Here is a 22509-nt window from a genome sequence, read left to right as displayed (position 1 = left end):
TCTTTTTTATTTCTTTTTTTGCATATGTTATTTATTTTGCAGTAATTGCTGTGGTTATTTATGTAATATACGTAGAGAATGCTTTGCATGAATTATCTAAAAATTTTGCGCGTTRCATGCAACATAAACATTTTGCTGGWAATTGTTTCCGCACTCATGTGCCAAGAATGACACAGAGGCAGGAGTTCAACTAATTCCCCAACCACATAAAGGTGGTCAAAAGCTTTGAGAAGAATATATAAYTTTTTTGCCAGCATGAGAGGTCACTAACACCTTCAGGCGTTGCATAATTCACATACTCCGGCTACTGGTGCGACTAATGGAGCAGCAATGCACATTAACATTCAGCTAATTATACATACATAAGCATTCCAAATAACATTTTGACATTCCGTTCCCTTTGGATTTCTCGTCATAATTTATTTGCGCTGCCACTGTGAGACAWAAGCTTTTCGCTGTCATAAAATTTTCGCAATGTTTTACGTTAATTTTCCTTAACGTCGTTTCATTAACTTCTGTCCGCTAAGAGCTGGCAGCCAAGGAACTCTTTGTACTTGCCACAACATGCGAAAACACGCGAATACACATGTTTTCCTCCCGCCAAAGTACGTGCCATCACTCGGCGACGTTTGCCAAATTGTTGCTGTTGTAGTTGTGCTTGTAGAAGCTGTTGTTCTCTGCTTTGTACGAATGCCACTTGCGGTTGACCTCTGCGAGTTTGGCAATTTCCATTGRCGCTTACATACACATTTATTTTCCCATTTTCTGGCTGGCCAGCAACATCAGCGCCACCGATGTCTGTCGACAGCATTCTTTTCAATTGTATGTATGCGCCGGTATAGGTTGCTTAATAGCTGAATAACCTTCAACATTCTCCAGACGAGGTGCCAAAGTGTTCCACGAAATTCGCAAGCACCAAAAAAAATATGGAAAATGCAAAAGATTTCTTCAAAAGTGAGCACTTGTCAAATTCAAATTAAAAGCTGTTAATGGTGGATATTAATAATTTAAAACTTCAGGTGACCGTGATATGCTTGAATGTGAGGTCTACCGTCCGTCGGGGCCATTGATAGAATAAGGCCTGAGAGCATTCTCTGCAGATAATTGTTGTCTATTTGCGCTCAAATAGTTCTGAGTAATCTTGAGCTACTACTTACTACTACTAGCTTACTGAACCATTTAATTCTAGCTTTTAGTATTAAAGTTTCTAGGCAAAAGTAAAATCCTTCTTTGCACCTGTTAGCAAGAAAAAAATTGCGTTGGCAACCCTGTTAGTTGGCGGCGGCACAATGTCAAAGCACACCAAAATGACGCAGATGAAGTCAAGRCAGGCCATTTGAAGCTTTCTTTGTCTATTTGTTGCCATCAGATAGGCGCGTTCCTTTCCACTTGGACTCTTCTTGGGTTCTCCCTTGTTGTTGTTATTGTTTTGTCGCTGTGCGGCCATAGAATTTTCCGTTTTTCCTCAACACATTCCGAGTCGCGTTGCAATTTCATAAAAATACCAAACATTCGCTTTTGTTGTTGTTGTTTGTGAATATTTGCTGATTTACCGCCGTTGATAAAGTGCTGTGGTTGTTGGCGAGGTTGTGGCGCTGTTTGCAATAAATTATGAACGCCACGTTAATTAGGCAGCAATTGTTTGGACTGCGTACAAACCAYGTGCGGCAAGTGGAGCGGGGCCGGAGGTGAAGGCGGTAAAAAATGCAATATTTATGCATTTGTCGTAGATTGTCATAAATCTATGGCATACCTGGGCTCCGTCTTCGTCTCAAATTGACCACAAAGAATAAMTGTCAGCGCAATACTTCTGTAATATATTTTTTTCCTTTTGTCTTGAATGATGCATAAATTCTCTTGTCGCTGATCGCCGTCGACACTTGGACATATTTATGAACTCCGTTGCTGTTTTGTCGCATTTAAAAAGCTTTCGCTGAGAGTTAAGTACTTGCGCGRCACACTCGAATTAATGCCGAAACGTGCAGATCATAGTCTAAATTCAAATGGRGAGGCCAACGCCCCTAGAATGATAAGTAAGCGAGTGAACAAGAAGAATATTTGTTGGCTTTCAGCAATCAGTTGGCGGTGGACGTTCAGTCTTTTGAGTCACGATTCTGGCTCGCCCTCGATTCTCGTTGCGATTGTCGGTCGGTGGGTCGCGTCGGCCAAACTGAAGCTGAAGCCGATGAAGCCTATGAGTGGCAGCGGCCGACTCACCTACTTACGTATGCACAGCTGCGTGGCCTTTGACGTCACCAGCAACCAAGCTAACGAGCATAGGCGCTTGAGTGGGTTAGGCGGTTAGACAGCGAAGGCGAGATGCTGCGCATGCGCGCGCGTAATTCAAGAGCTTCGAAGTGCACTGAATTGCAGCGCGCGTTTTAAGGGTCAAGAAGCGAAGTTGCCCTAGAAAATGAACTTTCTCACTCAAATGCACTTCACTTCTAATTTCGTCTACACGAGTAGAATAAACACCAAAATTGTATTAAACAATGAAGAATATGTGGCGTGAAGAAAATGTAAATAAGAGCAAAACATGCATAGGTATTTGTGGTGGTGATTTATTTATTTATTTATTTTATAGTTTATACATCTTTTACTTATATACGAGTACATAGAACTGGTGCTTAGCTTAGCTTATAAAGAAAATAGTAAAATTATTTAACTTATTTTGTAATATTATGAGTAATATAAGTCCTGTCTCTTATACACATCTAGATGTGTATAAGAGACAGATACATCTTTTACTTATATACGAGTACATAGAACTGGTGCTTAGCTTAGCTTATAAAGAAAATAGTAAAATTATTTAACTTATTTTGTAATATTATGAGTAATATAAGTCAGACAGAAGTACTGATGTCTAGTGCATACTTAGTTTAGTAATTTTCAATAAAATTGCTAAGAAACTAAATATATATAATATATTAACTTAAATTACTTTAAAATTTCAAGTGATTATTTCGAGTTTATTGCAATCAGCGCTTATAATTATTACTCCTAATAGTGGCAATGCGATTTTTATTCAAGATTCTATAAAGTGTAATGTGGTCCAGTCCGACATAAAAATAGTGAGTATTAAAATGAAATTTCCACTCGAAAAAATGTTCAAATTTTTTTTTATATTTATTTAAAATTGCATATCTATGCTCAGTCACCTTGAGTTAAATCCGCGACGGTATTATTAGTCCGGCTATTTTGCCATTTAACAAGACGAGTGACCATAGCTGGAGTTAGGTAAACGGTTTCACAGCTTCGTGTGCAACTTCTTACTTATCAAATTAATTAATTAATGAAATATCCCCAAAATATTTATCTTTCTGTATAAGCTATTCAACTAATCTAATCTCGTTAAGAACTATGGTACTATTTGCAACCCCTCCATTTTATTTAAAGTGCTGAAAAATAGAAAGAACCACCCTAGTGCTTCTACATGGACCCCTGTGGAAGCTGAGCCTGTAGAGCACGCGGCATTGTTCGCTTTCCTGGTTGGGCCTTGCTGGCAGTCAGCGACGTGGACGATGAGGCGCGTGACGAGTGCAGCTGCTGCATTTTAATGTTGCTGCGAATGTAGCGTTGACGACGCGCCTCACGGAACACGACAAACACGAAGATACCCAAAACTATCACACACAGCGAAACAGTGATGATAATACTGCCGGCATTCGACGAAATGTGCTCCAAAGTTGTGGCAAAACCTGAGACGAGTTGAAGTTAATACAAACACAAAAAATATTGAGTAAAGGTGTGATGATTCCACTTTGTAAATAAATATAAACTATATAGTCCTTATGTCTATGCTTAAGCAATAGCCACTCACCTCTTCCCTCGACTKTATTGTGCAAGTGATACCACTGCTCCACACTCATTGTTCCGCTGGTGTTCGCCTCATCTGCCAGCAAATTGGCGACCGCCTGYTCGCGCACCAGTTTCGCGTACTTGGCCGCACGTGCCGCCATYACCGGCACTGTGGGAGCGGCATCGTGCTCATGCTGTTCGTCAATTTYCTGCAGCTTCGGCATTACATTTTCGTGCTTGATATGCTGCTCATTAACGCCGGGAACAATGTCCTCCAGCAGCGCCACACTGTTSGGCACGTCACTGCTATCGACGGTCAGCAGCTCATTAWCTACGCTGCGCTCAGAACTGACGTTGGCGGCYTCGGTTACCTCTTGGACCAACGCAATGCTTTCGTCAGATTCCAARCTATGCGTGTGCGCTGCGGGCGCTATAGGTTCCAGAGGTGCATKCTCYTTCAAAACTAGGGCACTYTTATCCACAAAGCGCATATAGCGCTGTTCTCGGCCCAGCCGATCGTCCGGCTCGAAGGGATCATTTTCAACAGCGGCGGCTACGCCGTCACTACCGGGTACGGTAAAACTGGCGCGCACTGTCTGCATGCCCGATTGGAAGCTACAAACCACGACGAACCTGAGAAACAAAATTAAGGAGACCATAGGAAAATTTAGTACCGGAGCACGCGTATTACTGAGCCATATAGTATATGTATGCATTAATGATTCTACGAGTTTAATAACGTTTCTTAAGATTGCTTCGAATTGGTATTTTTAAATGTTTTTGAGAATATTTTATAAAGGTGTTTAAGTTTGGTTTTTATTCTTTTAGCGAGTTTAATAGTYCATTCTTGTTATTTACTCGTATTTACCTTCGTGTGCTGTGTGTGTAGATGCCCAAYTTCTCCTGTACCGTTATAAACGTTTCAACCGTATTTGTTTCCGGCTTCACCAAACTGCCGCACATTTTGTGGTCGATTCGCATCGTATAACGATCGGTGGGATCATTCTGGTCACCCTTTATGCCACAGTTGCCGCCATCGACAACAATTTTCCCACCAAAATATGGACCGGTTTCCACTTCGATCTCAGAGGCTTGTGGCAAGCACTTTGTAGCTTGTGCAGCAACTGAAAAAGTGGTCACAACGCCMGAGAAAGGAAAGCATTTTACATATTTATAAAATCTCTATAATTTTCCACTTCATCTGCGCTACAAATTAGCTAATCAATGCTTACATCCTTTCGTTGGTATAATGATAGTTTGGCCGCCATCAAGTGGCACGCCCTTCGCTTCGTCGTCGATTTCGTTGCCGAAAAGCTCTGAGCGCCCAGTGATTTTCATGTTTCTGCGCTTCGCCTGCGGTCGGATGTGGAAGCTGTATTTGGTGGCCATGCGGAGATTTTCGATTTGCACCGCATAATGACGTACCTGCCGGCTGATAATAGAAATATAGATATATGCATTATGATATTGGTTGAAGAAAAAAAGACGTCAAAACGCGCTGTCTGAGTCGAGAGTTGGCAATATTCTATTCTGCTTTGCTGTGCTGATTTTATCACTGACCCAGTTGATGTGATATTAAAATAGTTAACACTCACCTGCTTTTCGCCTGTTCGTCTTCCCCATTATTGTTCTTGTAGCTGACTTTATGGTTGTTGCTGTTGTGGTTGTTGTCGTCGTTACCGTTTGGTTCCAGCTGTTGAGTTTCGTTCACTAATTTGGAGCGACAACGATGCGGTCCAAATGACTGTAATTCACAAAAGAAAATCTGAAACGCYTTCGGCGGTTCCACTTCGGCGCTACTGTTGGTGATAGCATCAATATCGGCGGAGGGCACGAATTCCACCTCCCAGGTTAGATTAACGGATTTGTAATTGGGCTCACCCGAAACACTTCGTATCTCTGCAATTATAAACGAGAATAATATAATTACAGTTATTAAAATGATGGCTAGTTGACGTTTGGAGCGCGTTTGTGCTTGTAAATGATTGAAAAACGAAATTCTGAAACAGAACTAGGAAATTACGAACCTAATGGGACCTAAATTATATGAATGAAAGAACGTGTTAGCATATTTCGGAAACTGAGAATAAATTGTATATATTTTTTGTATATTACAGCAGGAACGATGGTGTACTAACACACTTACACTTCAATTTCTGTGTGCAAATGCATGRATTTACTGTGTTTGCCACAATGAATTGTCACTCTTGTTGTTATTGGTTGCATGCGAAGGTAACTGCAGTCAAGAGTCGTTCCTGAGCAACGGTAACGACAACTGCAACAAATGTGTCTGCAGAAGTCCCCCCTCACTGCGCAGCAATAGATTGCGGTGCATATGTAGGTGTGCTAGTTATGGTAAACTTGCCTCTACTGTAACGMCAGAGCCACCGCGCCGCTTGCAACTAGTACGGGTTTCATGCTCATGTTCTGGCAGCTTGAACATCTCGTACACTCGTAAACGGATGCTGATTGCCATTCTTCGTCTTTGCATTCTGCTTCTTCGTTATCTCTCTGGTTGCAGCTATCGCCGTTGTTCTTATTTGTTATTCTATGAACACASACTTACGTACATATGTATAAATATGCATAAATATTCCCAACGGTGCTGCAACGCATGCKYACAAGAACAAARTCGCATCACTGCTTGACTTCGAGTGCTGTTATTTGCCATGGGCTGTGGGGCAGTGGGATTTTGCGTTGGTGAGCTTTTGGCTTTCCTGGTTATGTGGCAAACGTCTGTGTGCGCATATGTGCATGTGTCTTTTGCGGTTACTTCAATGCTTTGGCTGCATAGTAATCCCGACATTTTAATTACTCCCGTAGGAGCACGGCCAGGGCCAGTCAACTGCTGTGCAGCTCGTTAAATTTAAAGCTACCGCCTTTGTTGGTGTTTCGTTGACGATCAGCGGGAGGATTTTTAGTGCTCGAGAATATACAGAGCAGTCAGCTTTGGAAAWATTWGCCRAAGGTTTAATTAAATTGTAAATAATTTATTCGAACAAATGTATGCTATACTCGTGACCCTTGAGGTAAACTCTTTTAAAGTCGGTCAACGGAAGGTATACAGGAAATTGAAATAAGAGAGCGTATAGCTATTTTATCCCAGCACTTTTTAGTTATCACCTTCATCTGTTTTTAAAAAGTGAAGATTCCAATAAGTTTCCCTTAAATATATTATCCACTCAGCAGAGTATTTTACAAATACTACTCGTTTAGAAATTCCAAATAATCAATAAAACATATACAAATATTCAAATTTCTGTGGCCGATAGCTATTTGTGGCAAGTCTCAGAAGCTCCTACAAAGGATAACGAATTGACAAATTGCCAATGGCATCAGGGGTAAATGCTCACTGCATATCTTCTACGAGAGCCAGATGCTACTAGTTGGCCATAACAGTGCGAAAGCCATCAAACAGTMACCGTCAAGCATCAGCTATAATCACGCCACCGAACGCATTGACAACAAATCAAATAAACGTCAAATACTTGCAACTTGCAACAAACGGGCCATTGAGCCAGCGTACGTGCAGTGCACTCATTGCAGACAAGTTAAACCCCCCAAACTACACCACTCAACGCCCGCCGTCGGTGAGACAGTTGGTAGCGGCGAACCAAGTGAATCGAATACGAAAAGTGAAAACGACAATGCTTAGGCTGGTCGCTCCTACAATCACTACCAACGTCACTGTTATTAGTGTTGTTGCAATAGCAGCTGTTCTCCTTCGAACGCYCGGCACGAACTCGTTCTGGACRCTCGACACCCGATGCGACTAAACGCGAGTGTATTAACCCAATTCGCTGGCGTCGCTCGGCATAATGCACAACAAATATGTAAGTGATGGCATCGCTGTCGCTGYCTGCCTAAGTACAAGCCGATGAATGAAAAKTGCGGCAGCTGTTCACCGTCGACAGCTTCTGAGTCACAACACAAAAAATAAATAATTGCATTGCCACAAGTCTGTGRCAGCAGTACTRGCAGCRTAAGCAACAGAATTTGTGACGCACGCTTTTGACACTTGACCCCTGTGCGACTGGCGCTTGACCTTTTCCAAGCTAATGCCAAATTATTCCACAAAATGCAAACGCACAGCTTACTGAGAATAGCCGCAGCTGAGCTCATTCTGTTGATCCCGCTACGATTTTGGTCAGTTGGCCATTGGAGAGTTTATGGTTGATTGCACTGCTTGCTGTTGTGGCTGCAGAATCTCAGCGTGGGTTGAAGGGGTCAATGAAGTTCCTCTCTGTGCATGCCACTTTGTCATTGAGTGCATTTATTTCAATCTGCTTGAAGGTCAGCTGAGCCAAGTAGCGGTATGCCGACACCATTTATGTGCTCTAAAAACTAATTTTACTTTCTTTTAAGCAAAATTCCACAATCAAAGAAGCGAATGGATACAACGTGCAGGCGAATTGCAGGTTTTGATTATTATATAAGTGTTGAGTAGTGATATTTAGATGAAGAGGTTATTCCAAAAGTATGAAGCTTCGAAAAAAATATAGCTCAGTGCTTTCCTGCTGGGAGTGAGCTGTTACAATAAGCTTTACGGAATTCTGTCAAGACCCTCACGTTCTCGSGCGCCATCACTACCGTTTGCCTACTTTATCTACAATCAGAGGTTTTTGTTGCAATTTTTCACAGTTGCTGYTGCTGTTGGAATTGCTACTTATAGATGCAGCACGTTTTCTTGCCTCAGCAGTTTTGTGTAGCAACAATCAATATTACTAACATGCATAAATGTAAGTATCTATTGGCTATGTAAGCGTGCATTACCAAACGAACTAATGTAGATGTGAGGCTTAGGTGTTAAGTTGTACAAATATATCCGAGCAATAAATGCTCAGATGCACGATGGTAATAGCGTTTAGGATAACTTAATGCTCTGAAGACATTTGTTGGCGCAGATGATAATAGAAATATGGATAAATGTATACTGAAATTAGTTGAAGAAACAATCGTTAAAGACATGTTTGAACAACGTCTATTTCGCTCTCCTCTWGGGCATATCTCGGCTGAGCAATTTATAAGTGTTTAAAAGAGTCTGTGTAATCAGASGCAAATTTGCAACAAGTTCCAACAACAATAAGAGCTTATTATTACTTAACACTTTTAAGTGTTTTCTTGCCCATCTGCTCCGTTTTCCATTGCTTTCGTTTCGCTTCATTGTACAATAATGAGATTCGACRGAATTGGCAGCCTAATTGGAGATCTCCGAAGCACACACATGCTCAGAGCACTCAGCCAGCTGCTTGAAGCTTCGTGCTTCGTGAAGAAATGTAATTTTCTTGTAAGTTAACTAAGTGCGCTCTTCGAAAGTGTTGTTGTATCCACTTTAGATTCAGGTTACAATCATTAATWAATTCCTCAATGCTCCTAAAAGCTKAAGTGCAAAACGAAAACAAGCTATCGAAAAGAGGAAGTATGAGATAGGATTAGGGTCAGTSGAAGCCGCTTAAATGTTGTTGGAATTGTTGTCTATTAGATATGAAGTGTATTGAAGTGTAATTTATGATTTAGCGATTTTCTCGTTAAAAGAAATGTACTTTTGAYTTACCACCTTTCAGTATTCAGGGTTTTCCGAAAATTAATAGGACTGATTTTCTTCCATCGCGACTGTACTTCGGGCGAGTACTGACTGGATTCGGTAGAGGGCTTTCCCAGCTAACAAATGAGCGACTAGTCAGTTGTCTACGAGCACCGTCTTTTTTGACAATAAAGGCAACGTCCACAATGAATTCGTTCCTCCTGGACAAACCATCAACGCCAAATTATAAGTAAAAGTTCTCAAGAGATTCGAACGAAGGGTCAATCGAGTTCGACAAGACATCGTAGCCGATTGAAAGTTGCRCCACGGTAATGTCTCGGCTCACACCACCTTTCTTGTGAACAGCTACCTAACCAAGGGCGGCATCCCAATGCTTCCTTGCCTGAAAAGTCGATGAAAGGCAAGCATTTTGAGACGACAGACTGGATCCAAGGCTTTCCAGGCTATTCCGGAGAATGCCTTTCGTGACGCCTTCAATGCTTGGAAATCTCGCTGGGAGCGCTGTATCTAGCTGAAGATGCTAATTTTAAAAGCTTTTAAAGAACTGTAACGATTTGTTCAARAAATTTGATAAAATCGACGCTGTCCTATTACTTTCCGGACAAACCCTGTGCCTAGTTATACAATGAATGAACGTAAAACGCTTATTAGTGCCGCGGTCTTTAATATGATTTGACGGAATAAAGCATGTGAGGAAACTATGTAATTTTTCGCAATTATTTCCAATGGATAGGTTAAAGCTCTTTATTTTCACATAACTTTTGGTTTCCCCTCAAAGAAATTGAGGGAGAATAACATTCTTTCTTACCACCATTTTCCTAGCTGTAGGAAACCTGTTGTATGTTTATATGAGTATAATATTTGCGTATGAGCGCTCACAGAGAACAAGTATATTAAACAAAAGACTTTCACGCCGAACTGGTACGCCGCGCTTTGTCCATTTCCTGCAACAATTTAACGGCGATTTCCAGCTAAACACACATTTTCACTCTTACTTGCGCCTGCGAATCGCTTGTATAATTACATATGGCAAAGAAGAAGGAGMAGATTGTCACTAATGACAATGATATGCGAAGGAAATCATGGGGAAACCGATACGTTTGCAATATCCGCTGCTAACAATATATATACTTGTATATATGTATATATATACATATGTATTTAAATATGCTGAAATGACCATTTGTTTGCATACACGCACACATACATAGGCGGCTTCGGCAACAGCTAGACAGGCTCTTGGCTTTTAAAATGTGCTGCATTGCCTTATCGCTCGGCTGTGGCAGGAAATGGCCAGCAATTACCGGAGCTGACAGAAAAAGAACGGCCCTTTTAATGCAACGCAGAGCAACAAGCGCACACATTTGCATAAGCGCACATACGTAACAACGTGCACCCATACGTATGTATGCATGTGCATGAGCGTTTGCCAAATACAAACACTGAGAGTTGGCAGGCAAATGCGAATTTAATTAAATGCAATTTGCGTCTGTTTGTAGCATGCAAAGTGCAATTTAATGCAAATTGCCGTAATATTGCGTCGAGGATGAGCCAATTCGTGGCGTACGTGGTAAGTGGCAACATACTTTTTTGCACTCACTTTCGTTAGAAGCAAAGCCGGCGGTTGTGGACCATCGAATGCTTTTTGATTATGTAATAAATGGTATGGAGCACCTTTCCGTTTTAATCGATCAAACCGCACCCCTTTCCTATCATTTTCCTTGGTGCAGTGCGCGAGGAAAGTGCAGCATATCAACAGTGCGTCAACATTGCGGTGCATAGTTAGGTAACATTTTGGTTTTAGCCATCAATGTTTGAAAGTGCCAAATGGTCGGCAACAATGGCATTTGAGAGCACAGAAATGTTTCATGCACACTTCAGTTGACCACTGGTGAGGTCTGCCGGCCTAATGGCCGTCTAACTGCCACAAACGGCGCGGAAATGCTAACTATATAAACATATATTATATATATTATAGTAATAAATAGCGTTGCTAATGCTGCTTTTTGCACAACGGTTGTTCAACAAAGTGCTAAGGCTATCAAATGCCACGAGTTTTTCTAACTTCTGCTTGAAGTATGCGACTGTCAATTTTCGTTTGCTAATAACATTTAAAAAATATTAGTTAGTTAATAATAAAAAGATTTAATTTTATCTGAGAGCAATGCTGGTGATGTCTATCAGCGCCAATCTATACAAACGCGTGGTATGCATAAATATAYRTACGTACATATGCATGGTAAAGGTAGTAAAATATATTGCTACGTAAGTTCTTACTAAAAAACCAAGAGCGCTTATCACTAATAGTACTGAATTGTGAAGCGGCCAAGCATGAATTAATAAAATTGCTTATGACTTTGCAAAAAATATTAATATTCCAACTATAAATTTGAAGTAATAAAAGTTTACGACTGAAATATGAAGACACCTCATTTGCTGCAGAACTGATGTTTGAGGAACCAGCTTTAAAGGAGATACCACTTTAGTGACATTTTTTAGAAGAGAATAAGAAYTTTTAATCCTGTGATTGACCCTATCGTTTTTCCCCACAGAATTTTTATTAAGTTACGCGTTTAGGTGTGATTTTCATTGAACATATTTAGGTGTTGTTACTGTTTGCGCAAACTTAGAAGCCGTTCAAATTTTACCTGCACTTTGGTTTGCTATTTCTCGCCAGTCGCCTCCACTATTGCTTCCGGTTCAATAAAATTCATAAGCGAAACTTTCATCAGAGCAAAAAAAAAACTAGCAAAAACAAGAAATCGCGATATAAAAAATGTAGCCAAAAAGTAGGAAAAAATAAGTGGAAACGTCTGCCGACATCGCTGGCGGCGAGCAAGCGACGTTCACCAACGTTCTTTCCATTTCAGCGGCACGCACATTCGACAAGTTGGAAAAGTTTCCATCAACGAAAATGCCGATAGCAGCAGCGGCAAACTACTCGCATTAAAGATTTTTTAATTAAGCAAAAACAACACGGCGAGCGCCGCTGTCAAACACGCTGCTAAGTAAGTTGGAAGCTTGCAATAATGTCAGGCGGTTAATGGGTCAAGTGAGGTTCGGCAAAAATAGCGAAAACAGCAACAATACAAAGCAACCCATTCGTACAACATGATATTTCCACATACCTGCACACATGCATACATATGCATAAGGCAAAAGCGCCAATGCGAGCAACGAAAATGGCAAACAGCTAAATTAAATGTAAACAAATTACAAAATTTTCGCAAAAATCCCCGACAACTGACAAAAAGTACTCACAAGCTCTTTGAGGCCTGCGCGCCTTGATACACTAAGAAAAAAGTCTAGGTAGTCGAAAAATTCTTTTCGTATTTTGTCACTAGATGTCGTTGCAGTCATATAGCTCTAGTGCTACGTATCGCATTGTGTATAGCATAAGTGGTCGAAAGATGAGATTTTAAGCTACATTTAACCAAAAATAAAATAAATTCGGGAATTTGAAAAAAGTTACAGCTGTTCAAAAATAAGTGGAAATAATGAAGAAACTCGCAAATTCTTGTATAAAAAAGGGGAGAATGCCACGCAAGGCACCAATGAAATTTGTGAAGCTTACAGAGACGATGCTGTATCAGTGCGTATAGTATAAATATAAAAAATAAGTTGAAGTTTGATCAGAAATTTGAGGTAATTACATCCTCCGAAACAAGTATATATTCCAAGCCAGGTCCCAGCTTCTTTCACCAATTATAAATCGAGTTTAGGTGTGGATTTTCTGAAGTAAGTCCCTTTCAAGTATACTTAGAAGCACAGTATTCTCGTTCTTTAGTCTACGACGCCACATTCCAATCAGTTATCTCTGGCGGAACTGCGCGAACCCCTTGTAAGCTCTAATTTAATCATTGTTGAAGTTTATGACTCGCAAACCGATATAATTCGGTTGAGTTTAATTTGCATTTATTGCCAATGTCAATATATTCGAGTTATATGATTTAATTGCAGGCGATTTGTTATTTTAGCTGTGTTTTTATGTGCACAGCGAGTGGCAACTCATTCGCAACGGCTTGAGTGCTCAAAAGTAGTGTCATAAAGTTTCTCACCATGCAAACGAGGCTTAACGGTAAGCGCCGTTGGAGTGTTGTAAAATCATGCGCTTGTGGCGGTCGCCCGAAAAGGTCGTTTCGTATGTTTCAGTTGTATTATTTATGTGCGCATTTAGCGCTAAATAGGGACATAAAATGTCAATAAATGCCCAGCACAACAACTACAACAAAAAAGCGCAAATGTATGCTTGGCGTTGAGAACACGGTGGACGCGCTGCACGGCGGTCAATGACTGCTCGTGGCAAGCTGCCTGCGTGCGCATGTGTGCGGGTCTGTGCAGATAAGATATACAAGCATGTGTGTGTGCGCGCTCTTGCAGGTAGTAAACGGTATGAAGTAGTCGCCGCGCAAACAAGGCTGCTTTGGTTTTTGACTGTTTTTTTTTTTTTGTTGCGTTTCTGCAACGCAGACGAGTAAGAAATCAGCCGTTCAACCGTAAACAGTTAAGTTGACAATTTATGTGGCAAGCGTCATTTGTTCAACGCGTTGACAGTGTGTAGTAAAATATGTTTAGGCTGTTAGCGTAGACGGCGGAGCTGACTTTGAAGGTGTCACGCTTGCATATTGCGCTTCAGGCAAAAAATCCGAAAAGGAAAAATGAAAACACATACACGCACAAATGAAAAGCAACCAAATAAAGTATGTGAAAAGAAAGTCAGTGCCAAGCCGCAGCACTGAAAAAAACGTGACTAGAATCCGCGCCACTGCGCCAGAACAAGTTGCGTTCTCGTAGTGTCTCATTATAGGCGTGTTGCTTGTGGCGCAAGTGAGGCGAAAGCTGGCGCGTACACACAAGCGCAATCACTGTTTGTAGTTAATTTGACAATTTTAGTGCAAAATAAATATTTGCACTTTCAACGCCAACATAAAACGCCAAACAACTCGCGCAATTTTCTCKCCGCTCGCCACTCGCACGAATTGAATTGCGGCACTTCTGTTGTTCTTCAACCGCAAATGCATAAACAAAGCCAACCACTTAACCACCGCATCTTGCAGCGGTTCATTAAATTTTATAGACTTTCATTCTTAACTGTGACCAAAGCGCTCTACACCGCCACCGTCGCCGCCGCCATCGCTCCAGTGAGCGCACGAAAGACTTAAACGACGGGCGAGTGCGCTTCTATTGTTTTGCACTTCTTGAGCTGGCGCATTCAATACGGTTCGTGYTTTGTTCGATTTGTGCCCCAATTTCACTTTCAACCACATGCTGCAACCGTTTAARATCCATCATAAAGCTTTTCGAAAAATTCATAAGCGCTTAAGTAAATGATTTATTATATGCCCATTGAGAGTATAACAAACCGTCTAATCTTGTTATGCCGCCCGAATTCAAAGACGACTCCCAGCGCAGCCAGCAGTCGGCGCCATTGTGCTGGTAATCGCGTTGGTAAGTGCGTTGCCGCATCGCTGGGCTAAACTTTCACTTTTTTGTCTTCTTCATGCTACAAAACAATTTAATTAATACGAAAAGCATTCAAATATTAACACTTAACAGAGATTGCAAAACAACAAAAAAAATACAATAATAAAAAAAATAATGAGAACTGGTAAGGCAGCCATACAAAACGCGCGCTATGCAATTACACAAGCATCTCAAGTTGTTGCATTTTTGTATTGTGTTGAACAATCAAAACATATGGTATCTTTGTTATTGTAATTTTCAGGATTTGTCAAGTCATTTCGGCTACCGCATGTGTCTTCGTTCGTAATTGCGTGACTTTTAGTTTTCAAGTCTTCAAATGTTCAAATGTGATCTCCATACTCCAAATGCGTTTTATTTTACAATATTGCTTCCTAATCATTTGTTGCTGCTTAAAAACTAACCGCCACTGAACCCTTAGCTTCATTTGCGTTTGTATGTGTGGTTCACTTTCAATGGAGAGCTTTCCATTTAATAAATGAGCAGTCAGATTTAGGGCTCTTGTGCTTCCCTCGTTTGCATATTAATGACTTAGGGGCCAACAGATATCTGCTTTTGGTCATTATTTGTATGCTCTGTGGTGATCTTAATAGAAGTTAAGAGAAAAACGAAATTAGGATGACTCCTAACCTAAGCTAACAAGAGCACAGTTGAAGCAAAAAATATTAAATCGTGAATTAGTTAGTTAATACGTAGAAATAAAGTGAATAATGAGGAAAGTGTGTGAATAAGAATTTGTTTCATACAAGGTAACCTCATTCAGGCCAAAAATAGGCAAATTCAAATGTTTGTCCGCRATGGACTCCTAAACTAAAATGWAACACACTGTGTCCAGTTCAAACCAACTTAGCAAAAATTCAATAAAAATTCAATTAAAGCTCTATTAAATGGATGCTCTACTAATTAATGCACATAAAATTTTCACTGTATTGAATAGTTTATTATATGAGTAATAGTATAGAATATATACCACATTAACGCGTGACAGGATCCACTATTATATATATATATATATACATACCTAAAAGTAAGGCAATTCTGCACCTACGATTTTAGGTAAATGTGTGGTACGTAAATGGCGGTAGTCGACTGACCGACTGACTTGCTTGCTGTCTGCATAATCTTCGCAATGTTTCCGCGTGCTCCCTTTTTCGCAGCGCCCTTTTAWTATTTCTTTATATATATTTATATAAACTTGTATTCAAGCTCCAGCAGTGAAAAAGACAACGCGTACTGCACACGCATGCGTACAATCCACTGCGAAGAAGCGCAGCCAAGTATGGCGTTGAAAGGCGATCAGCATATAATGGCTACAGCAACAAAAGGTATGTAAAAATGCCAAATGAAATTGTTGCCTCATTAATTGTATGGGCAGTTTCTAAACGTTTCCATCTGCCTGCCTGATAATACGTATTTGGTCACCTCTAATAGTACACAGTAGTGTCGTTGTTGTTGTTGCTTTCTTAATTTAAGGTGTTTCGTTGGCACATGAAGTTTTTCCATTCGGCTTTGCATTAATTATTTTCTTCTTCGAAAGTTCTCGCTGAAAGCTGCAAGTCCGCACGCGGTGCCATTATTTTTATTCCATTGTTTAAGGATTTTGTTTTGTGTTTTGTTAAACACAAGAATGACATACCAGCACAGATTTAACGCAACACCAACGCTGCACACATGCAAACATGTGCATACGTGTTCAAGAGCGCGGCAGACAAATTGTTAATCGTGATGCTGGTTCGTTGCTTAAATCTTTTGCTTTTGGCCTCACAAKCGGAACTTCAGCGACGCTGTTTAGAAAGCAAAGCAGCGCTCGCCAAATATGCAATTGTTTACGGAAAAGAAAAGCTGGCCTTTTACATAATTAATTTTTGTTTCTGTTTTTGTAAATTTTTTGTTCCTCTATTATGTCTTCTTTGAGCGAGCGTYTTCGTTTGATTTTTGCCTAATTAGTGTTTAAATATAAATAATGCTAATAGTAGTAATCGGCGTTTGGTAATTAGGTACTTCTTCTTTTGCTGAGCAATGAGTCTCACGCCGTTAAACAGGCAGAATGGGTGCAGGAAGGAAGGGGGCGATATCGGTTCAAAAGGCCACCGCAGAATCTGGGAAAAGCTGCTTTGTTTCTCAACTTTGACTATAGACTGCGGGCCAAATAATGGGGCCAAGTTGGAAGTATGTAAAAGTATAGTTATGGCTATGAATAATTACAACCTTTATGTAGCTCTTGTATGTATTGTTTTGGAATATCTACGCTATGTTCAAATAATAGACTGTAGCAGCTCTGACAACAAAAATTTAAATTTAAAGYTAAAAGTTAAAATGAAAATCATGAATAGGGTAAATTATAATTTTGATATTAACTAATCAAAAACCGCCGTTGAGTTAGAAGATTGTTTCTAAAGTTTATGATTTTTAAATGCAAAGTTGTAATGTTCTAAGACCTCGACTTAAAAGCTACAAAACATTAGCTAATTTTTAAAAATGATGATGAATCTACATTGTACCTGCCCTTATGTATATATATAATCTYTATATATAAAAATTACGCGTCACGTTGTTTGTCCGCGATGTACTCCTAAACTACTGAACCGATTTTAGCAAAATTTAGCACACTGTGTCCAGTTTGAAGAAACTTAGAAGATAAAGTAGTCAGAACAATTCATAAATAGAAATACAGTGAAATCCCATATAACAAAATAACTTGATTTTAAATTGCAACCGATTCTTTCAATTACCACAAACAGTGCCTTTGAGGTGTATCATCTTATAACGAAAAATTGACCAAGTCCAAAACTATTTRAATATAGCGCTTATWTGCAATTATTTAAAGATTTGGGCGTAAACAGCACAAGGTAAATACTTTGTTATGATCTCATCAATAGAAAAAATTTAGAGCCGCTCGTTCAAAAATATGAAACTATCGACCATATTTCTTAATGAAATAAAAATAATAAGACCCATTAACTTAGGCATGTCCAAGCTGTGCCCACTGTCTTCGAATTGCCACTCAATCCTCAAGTTATTTTTAGTATATTTCATGACAGTAACCATTAGGTAACTTATCACTTGACAKTCCGATAAAACGTTGACATCTTGCTTACAAACTGCACTCACCGTATTTGCCAGCCAAGTGATTGCTGTCGTCGATGTATCGGCTTTGCTTGTCCTTTGTCAGCGACTTGTTGATGCTTAAGCTTTCTGGCACTGCCTGGAGGCCATGAACGTGCGCTACCTTCGCTGCCCGCATGCGCTGTAATCCTTTCGTTCCGCCAGCACTGGCTGTGACGGCACCGGCTGCAGCAGCGGCTATTAGCACCTGCWGCAGGAGGAMAACAAGCAGAATGTTGTAACCAGCTTTGCTGTTKSCAGCAGCAGCAGCAGCTCGCCGGCGTTCACCGCTCTTTATTGACGGTCGCCAGCAGCTGRGCAACAATAATGCGGTTCTGGAACGAAAGCGCATCTTTACTCAGCCTCAGCCAAAGGTGCGATCACAGCTGGGAACAGATGTTTCCAACGATTTGCGTACTTTTACAAAGAGTTGGCTTTTTCGCAATTTGTTTGTATTATTTAGATATTTGTTGTTTTTGTTAAATGCTTCGACTGTGACTTCAATTGAAGAAAAGAAGTTTAGCGGAGATCGAAAAGAATTGCTTTGTTGATTTTACACAAAGAAGCGCCTAATGAGCGGAACACTTTCTACGCTGGCAAGTAGACTATTGTCTATACACATATAAGCGTGTAAATATCAGTGGTGAACATAAAAAGCAAACACAAAGAACGCGTTTCGGTGAAGAATGCTRGACCTTGAATTTATCGCGAGAGCACATGYGAGTGAACTGCACGGCGATTAACTAAAATTAGTTTAATTTTACAACACTTTGGCTTTGACTGCACTACTTCTTGTCGATTTTCAACGTTCGCTTTTAACCACCTTTGCGCAGCCGTAAACGCGTCCGCTCTTTCACCAATGCGGCTAACAACTGATTTTGWTCGGTTGTGGCAACTGCAAACTCAACCAAAAGTCACTGTCGGCAGCGCATGATGGGTAAAGCCGAGACTSTGCTAAGCTAACTTCTTCTATTGTTTTTGTTGTGCTGCAGCAGTTGCCGGTTTGCGGCCTTCTGTCATTGCCAAGGCTAAATGCGATTGCGCAGAATGCTACTTGAGTACTTTCGGGYATAAACAGAGAGGCACGCTAMATTTAACTGAGCRCRGTGGAGCTTTTACTCAATACATCTGCTGGCGCGAGAGAGAAAATGTTGTGAGCGCAAGTGGGTTTACATTTCCGATTGCTTGTTTTTTCGACAAAGAAAATTTGTTTTCAAAGTTTTTCYTAAAAGTTCTAGTTACTTTGCTTARAATTCTAGWATTCTTTTTATATTAAMAAAGGGGGACTTTTACAATTATTTTTAGCAAATCGCTGTCCACATTTTTTTCCTAATATTTTTTCAACTTTTTTGCTGYGTCACTTGCCAACCTGGGTACTCATTTAATATGATGACGGCTATAAAAGTAGGCTGAGGCATAAAATACATTATGAATTTCAGTTTGTCTCCAGTGGAAGTGYTGCAAATAGTCCTAAGTTCTGTAACAGCAAAACATTTTCTGCCACACATAAAAAGACACACGTGGTATGTGTAGCAGTGAGCAAAATAATAGAAGTAACTTACAAAGCAAATGACTCAATTTACTATAACAGGATAAATATTTTAAAATGAATAAAAATGAGTACCGCTCAAAGTCCCCATAGATAAAGTAATAACACTTATGCATATTAAACTGATGAACTACACTGAAGTAATGACAATTGAAGTAGCAAAAACGTTAAAACCATTCTAACTCGGTTCTATCCGCTTCGAACCTGCATCTATATTCAAGCATGCACCAAACAATTAAATGCACCTCCTCCCTGCAGTCATTAATTATGGTAAACGTCAATTAGCTAAAGTCGTGAGAATAAAGCAGTTAAAAAAAATGAGAGAGACGAAAGCAGGTGCGCTGCATAGACACTTCGCTACTGAAGACTCTCATGCAATTTTTCAATTTTCCTTACTTTACAACATTTATTGCGAAAAAATTATATTTGCAAACCATAAATTATGATTGAATTATGACATGAAAAACAAAAAATAAAAATAAATTTCCAAACCTAAAAGCGAATGTGAAAGTAAGATGCAAACGCCGTGAAAACACGCTTAGGATAAATGACCACAAGCAGCTTAACATAATTTGCTGTTGCTTTTGGATGGTTTACAAATCGGTAACAAGGTGTTTAACGCTTCCAATCGACTGCTGAAATAGAGTAGCGCAATGCCAGCGGGTGAGTGTCGAATCATGAATTGGTGGCCATATGCCGCTAATTCRCTCAATATTCCTTGAGAGGCATCAATTCAGATGCATTCAGTGGCAATAATGACATAATTATGAGTGCTCAGCGCTGATGACAGTATAATGGGGGATAATCGAGAGGCCAGAAGTGGATGGGGCGATGATGTTGAACACCGGGAGCGGAATAATGAAACTTAAACTGCCAATATTAGCGAATAGAGCGCTTATAAATAAGCAATTTTGGCCGGCAGACCAGAGTAGAAAAAGTTTGAAAACAAAAAAATTATAAGAAATATTGGAAATGAGCGATAAAATAAAACGCATTAAGCGGAAGATAATTGAAAAGCGAAAAAAGCTAAATAAAAGAGTTTCCACCAAATTTATTGAAAGAAAAAATTTATTATTGTATAAAAAAAATTTACAAAACAAAATCTTGGTTATTTGAATTTATTATATAAATTTTGAGATTATCTGACAAAAATCTGTATACATTAGTTATAGGACTTTTCATAACSTACAACATGGTTATATAATCTTTTTCCATAGGATTYGTAGTTTTGCCGAAAATCGAGATAAATTATTGTTAAACCTTAAAAATTGAGCCACATCCTTCAGCTTTGTTTTCCAGACTTCAGAACGCCTGCAAATGTCTGTTATTTTATCTTTCATCAACAATGGGTTTCAATCTACAAAGCTTCTGCAGTAGTCTATGGTATAACGCATACGAGTTTTTAATTCTAGAAATAATATTTCTTTTCATAACTGGGTAGTTGAAAAGCGCAATATATTGGCAAAATATGAAAAGATATTTTCGACTACCCAATATTTTGTTTTTTATGTAAGGAATAAAWGGAAGTCTGAGACTAATTTTAAGCCTGCGTTCATTGAATCGAATAATAACAATTCCCTAAAAAAATTGGCAAAAGTTTTCAAGTTGAATGCGAAAAGACAGCCGCAAGCCGTGCCTATTTGCATGCATATATATTTTTTGTTGTATAAMATATCATTTCTAAGCATGCAAGCAATTATTTACAAATAAGTCTGTGGAACAATTCTTTCACACACACGTACAACRCATACGAAAGCTTCACACATAGCATAATATAATTTATACGTATATATAGATATATGGGCGTCACTCCTATACTCGCATGCTGTATGCTTGCATAAGTTTATCCTTCCACACAATTATGTAAATAACTGCAGCCTGCAAAGCACTGATAACGAAACGCACTCAGGCATGGAATAAATGGCAAATGAAAATGCCATAATTTGTTTGYTGCGCAACGACAGGAACATAATCTGCAACATGTTTAGAAAATGCAAACATATTTTATTTCACATGCAGATAAATTCACTATGGCCTTTTGGAAGCTTGATATTGTCTTGATAGGCAAAACCATAAGTTATTTCCGTTTTATMTGCTAGCACTGGAGTAACAATAATATGGCGCTTACTAAAGTCTATATAAACGCTAAAAAGTTATCGGCTTTATTGTGCAATAAATAGAGGATATTATATTATGGTCCATCTTAGTTGAATTTATGTGAGRAAAACTATGTTTTTATGCATTGAGATTTCATTCTGTAGGCAAACATTTGTTAATGTTTTTAAACATATTTCCTGCTTTTGGAAATTGCATTTGTGAAAAGAAGAATATCAAACAAGACGCAAGTAATGTTCTACTGCTGATATGATAGCGCTATAAATTCGACGGAAGCAAAGTTTTAAGTGTCGGGTTTGTTTATGTGAAATGAATGAAAAATCAGGAATAATACTCTGGAATTTCCATACAAACCCTCACTCATCATACAAGCTATAAAATGCAAAACAACTTTTGTTGCMCGGTTGCTGATTGTCTTCCGTCATTAAATGTTATCTTAATTAAATTTCATTTTGTTTTCCGTTTACTTTATTTCCTACCGCATTTCGATAAGGTAGTCACCCTCTATGGCTTCAGACAGCAATTAGTTGACCAAACTGCTCGAATTTCTCCAATCAAATAATAGCACTGTCATTTTCCAAAGTTCAAAGGTAAGACAACGGTTCATAGGGTTCATAAATAAAAAATTTAATGTCGAATATGTCAGTATAAAGACATTGCTTGTCTGCATGAACGTGGATTAAGAATATCTTAGTTTCAACTTTCAAATGTGCACTTAGTAGAGTATTATACCTTATGGCTTTTTATTTCTTTTTGAAAAAAATGATGGCAACCTTKACTTTCAAAATGACTTTAAAGAATTCGCAAATACGGAATAAAAGCTTTATAAAGAAATAAAACACCCCAGTTAATATATATAAACATACATATATACSCTAGTACAAACCACACGCACACTTGTACGATTGTGCTCTAC

The 22509-nt window shown here is 39.3% G+C and overlaps 1 protein-coding gene across 1 annotated transcript; it reads right to left on the bottom strand.

The window, feature by feature from the left end:
- Window positions 1–3010: 3010 nt before the first annotated feature.
- LOC108965774 lies at window positions 3011–18787 on the bottom strand. The gene is made up of 6 exons (XM_018928376.1): window positions 17936–18787; window positions 5394–5697; window positions 5031–5230; window positions 4667–4922; window positions 3821–4431; window positions 3011–3698 (listed from the first exon to the last, which is right to left on the bottom strand). Exons 1-6 carry the CDS (start codon window positions 18279–18281, stop codon window positions 3430–3432), a joined length of 1986 nt encoding a protein of 661 aa, XP_018783921.1. The 5' UTR covers window positions 18282–18787; the 3' UTR covers window positions 3011–3429.
- Between the last annotated feature and the right edge of the window lie 3722 nt (window positions 18788–22509).

Source organism: Bactrocera latifrons, unplaced genomic scaffold (assembly GCF_001853355.1).
Source record: "Bactrocera latifrons isolate USDA-ARS-PBARC rearing strain unplaced genomic scaffold, ASM185335v1 scaffold_149, whole genome shotgun sequence".
Taxonomy (NCBI): domain Eukaryota; kingdom Metazoa; phylum Arthropoda; class Insecta; order Diptera; family Tephritidae; genus Bactrocera; species Bactrocera latifrons.
The sequence above is the reverse complement of the archived record's forward strand: the minus strand, read 5'-3'. Positions and strand labels throughout refer to the sequence as shown.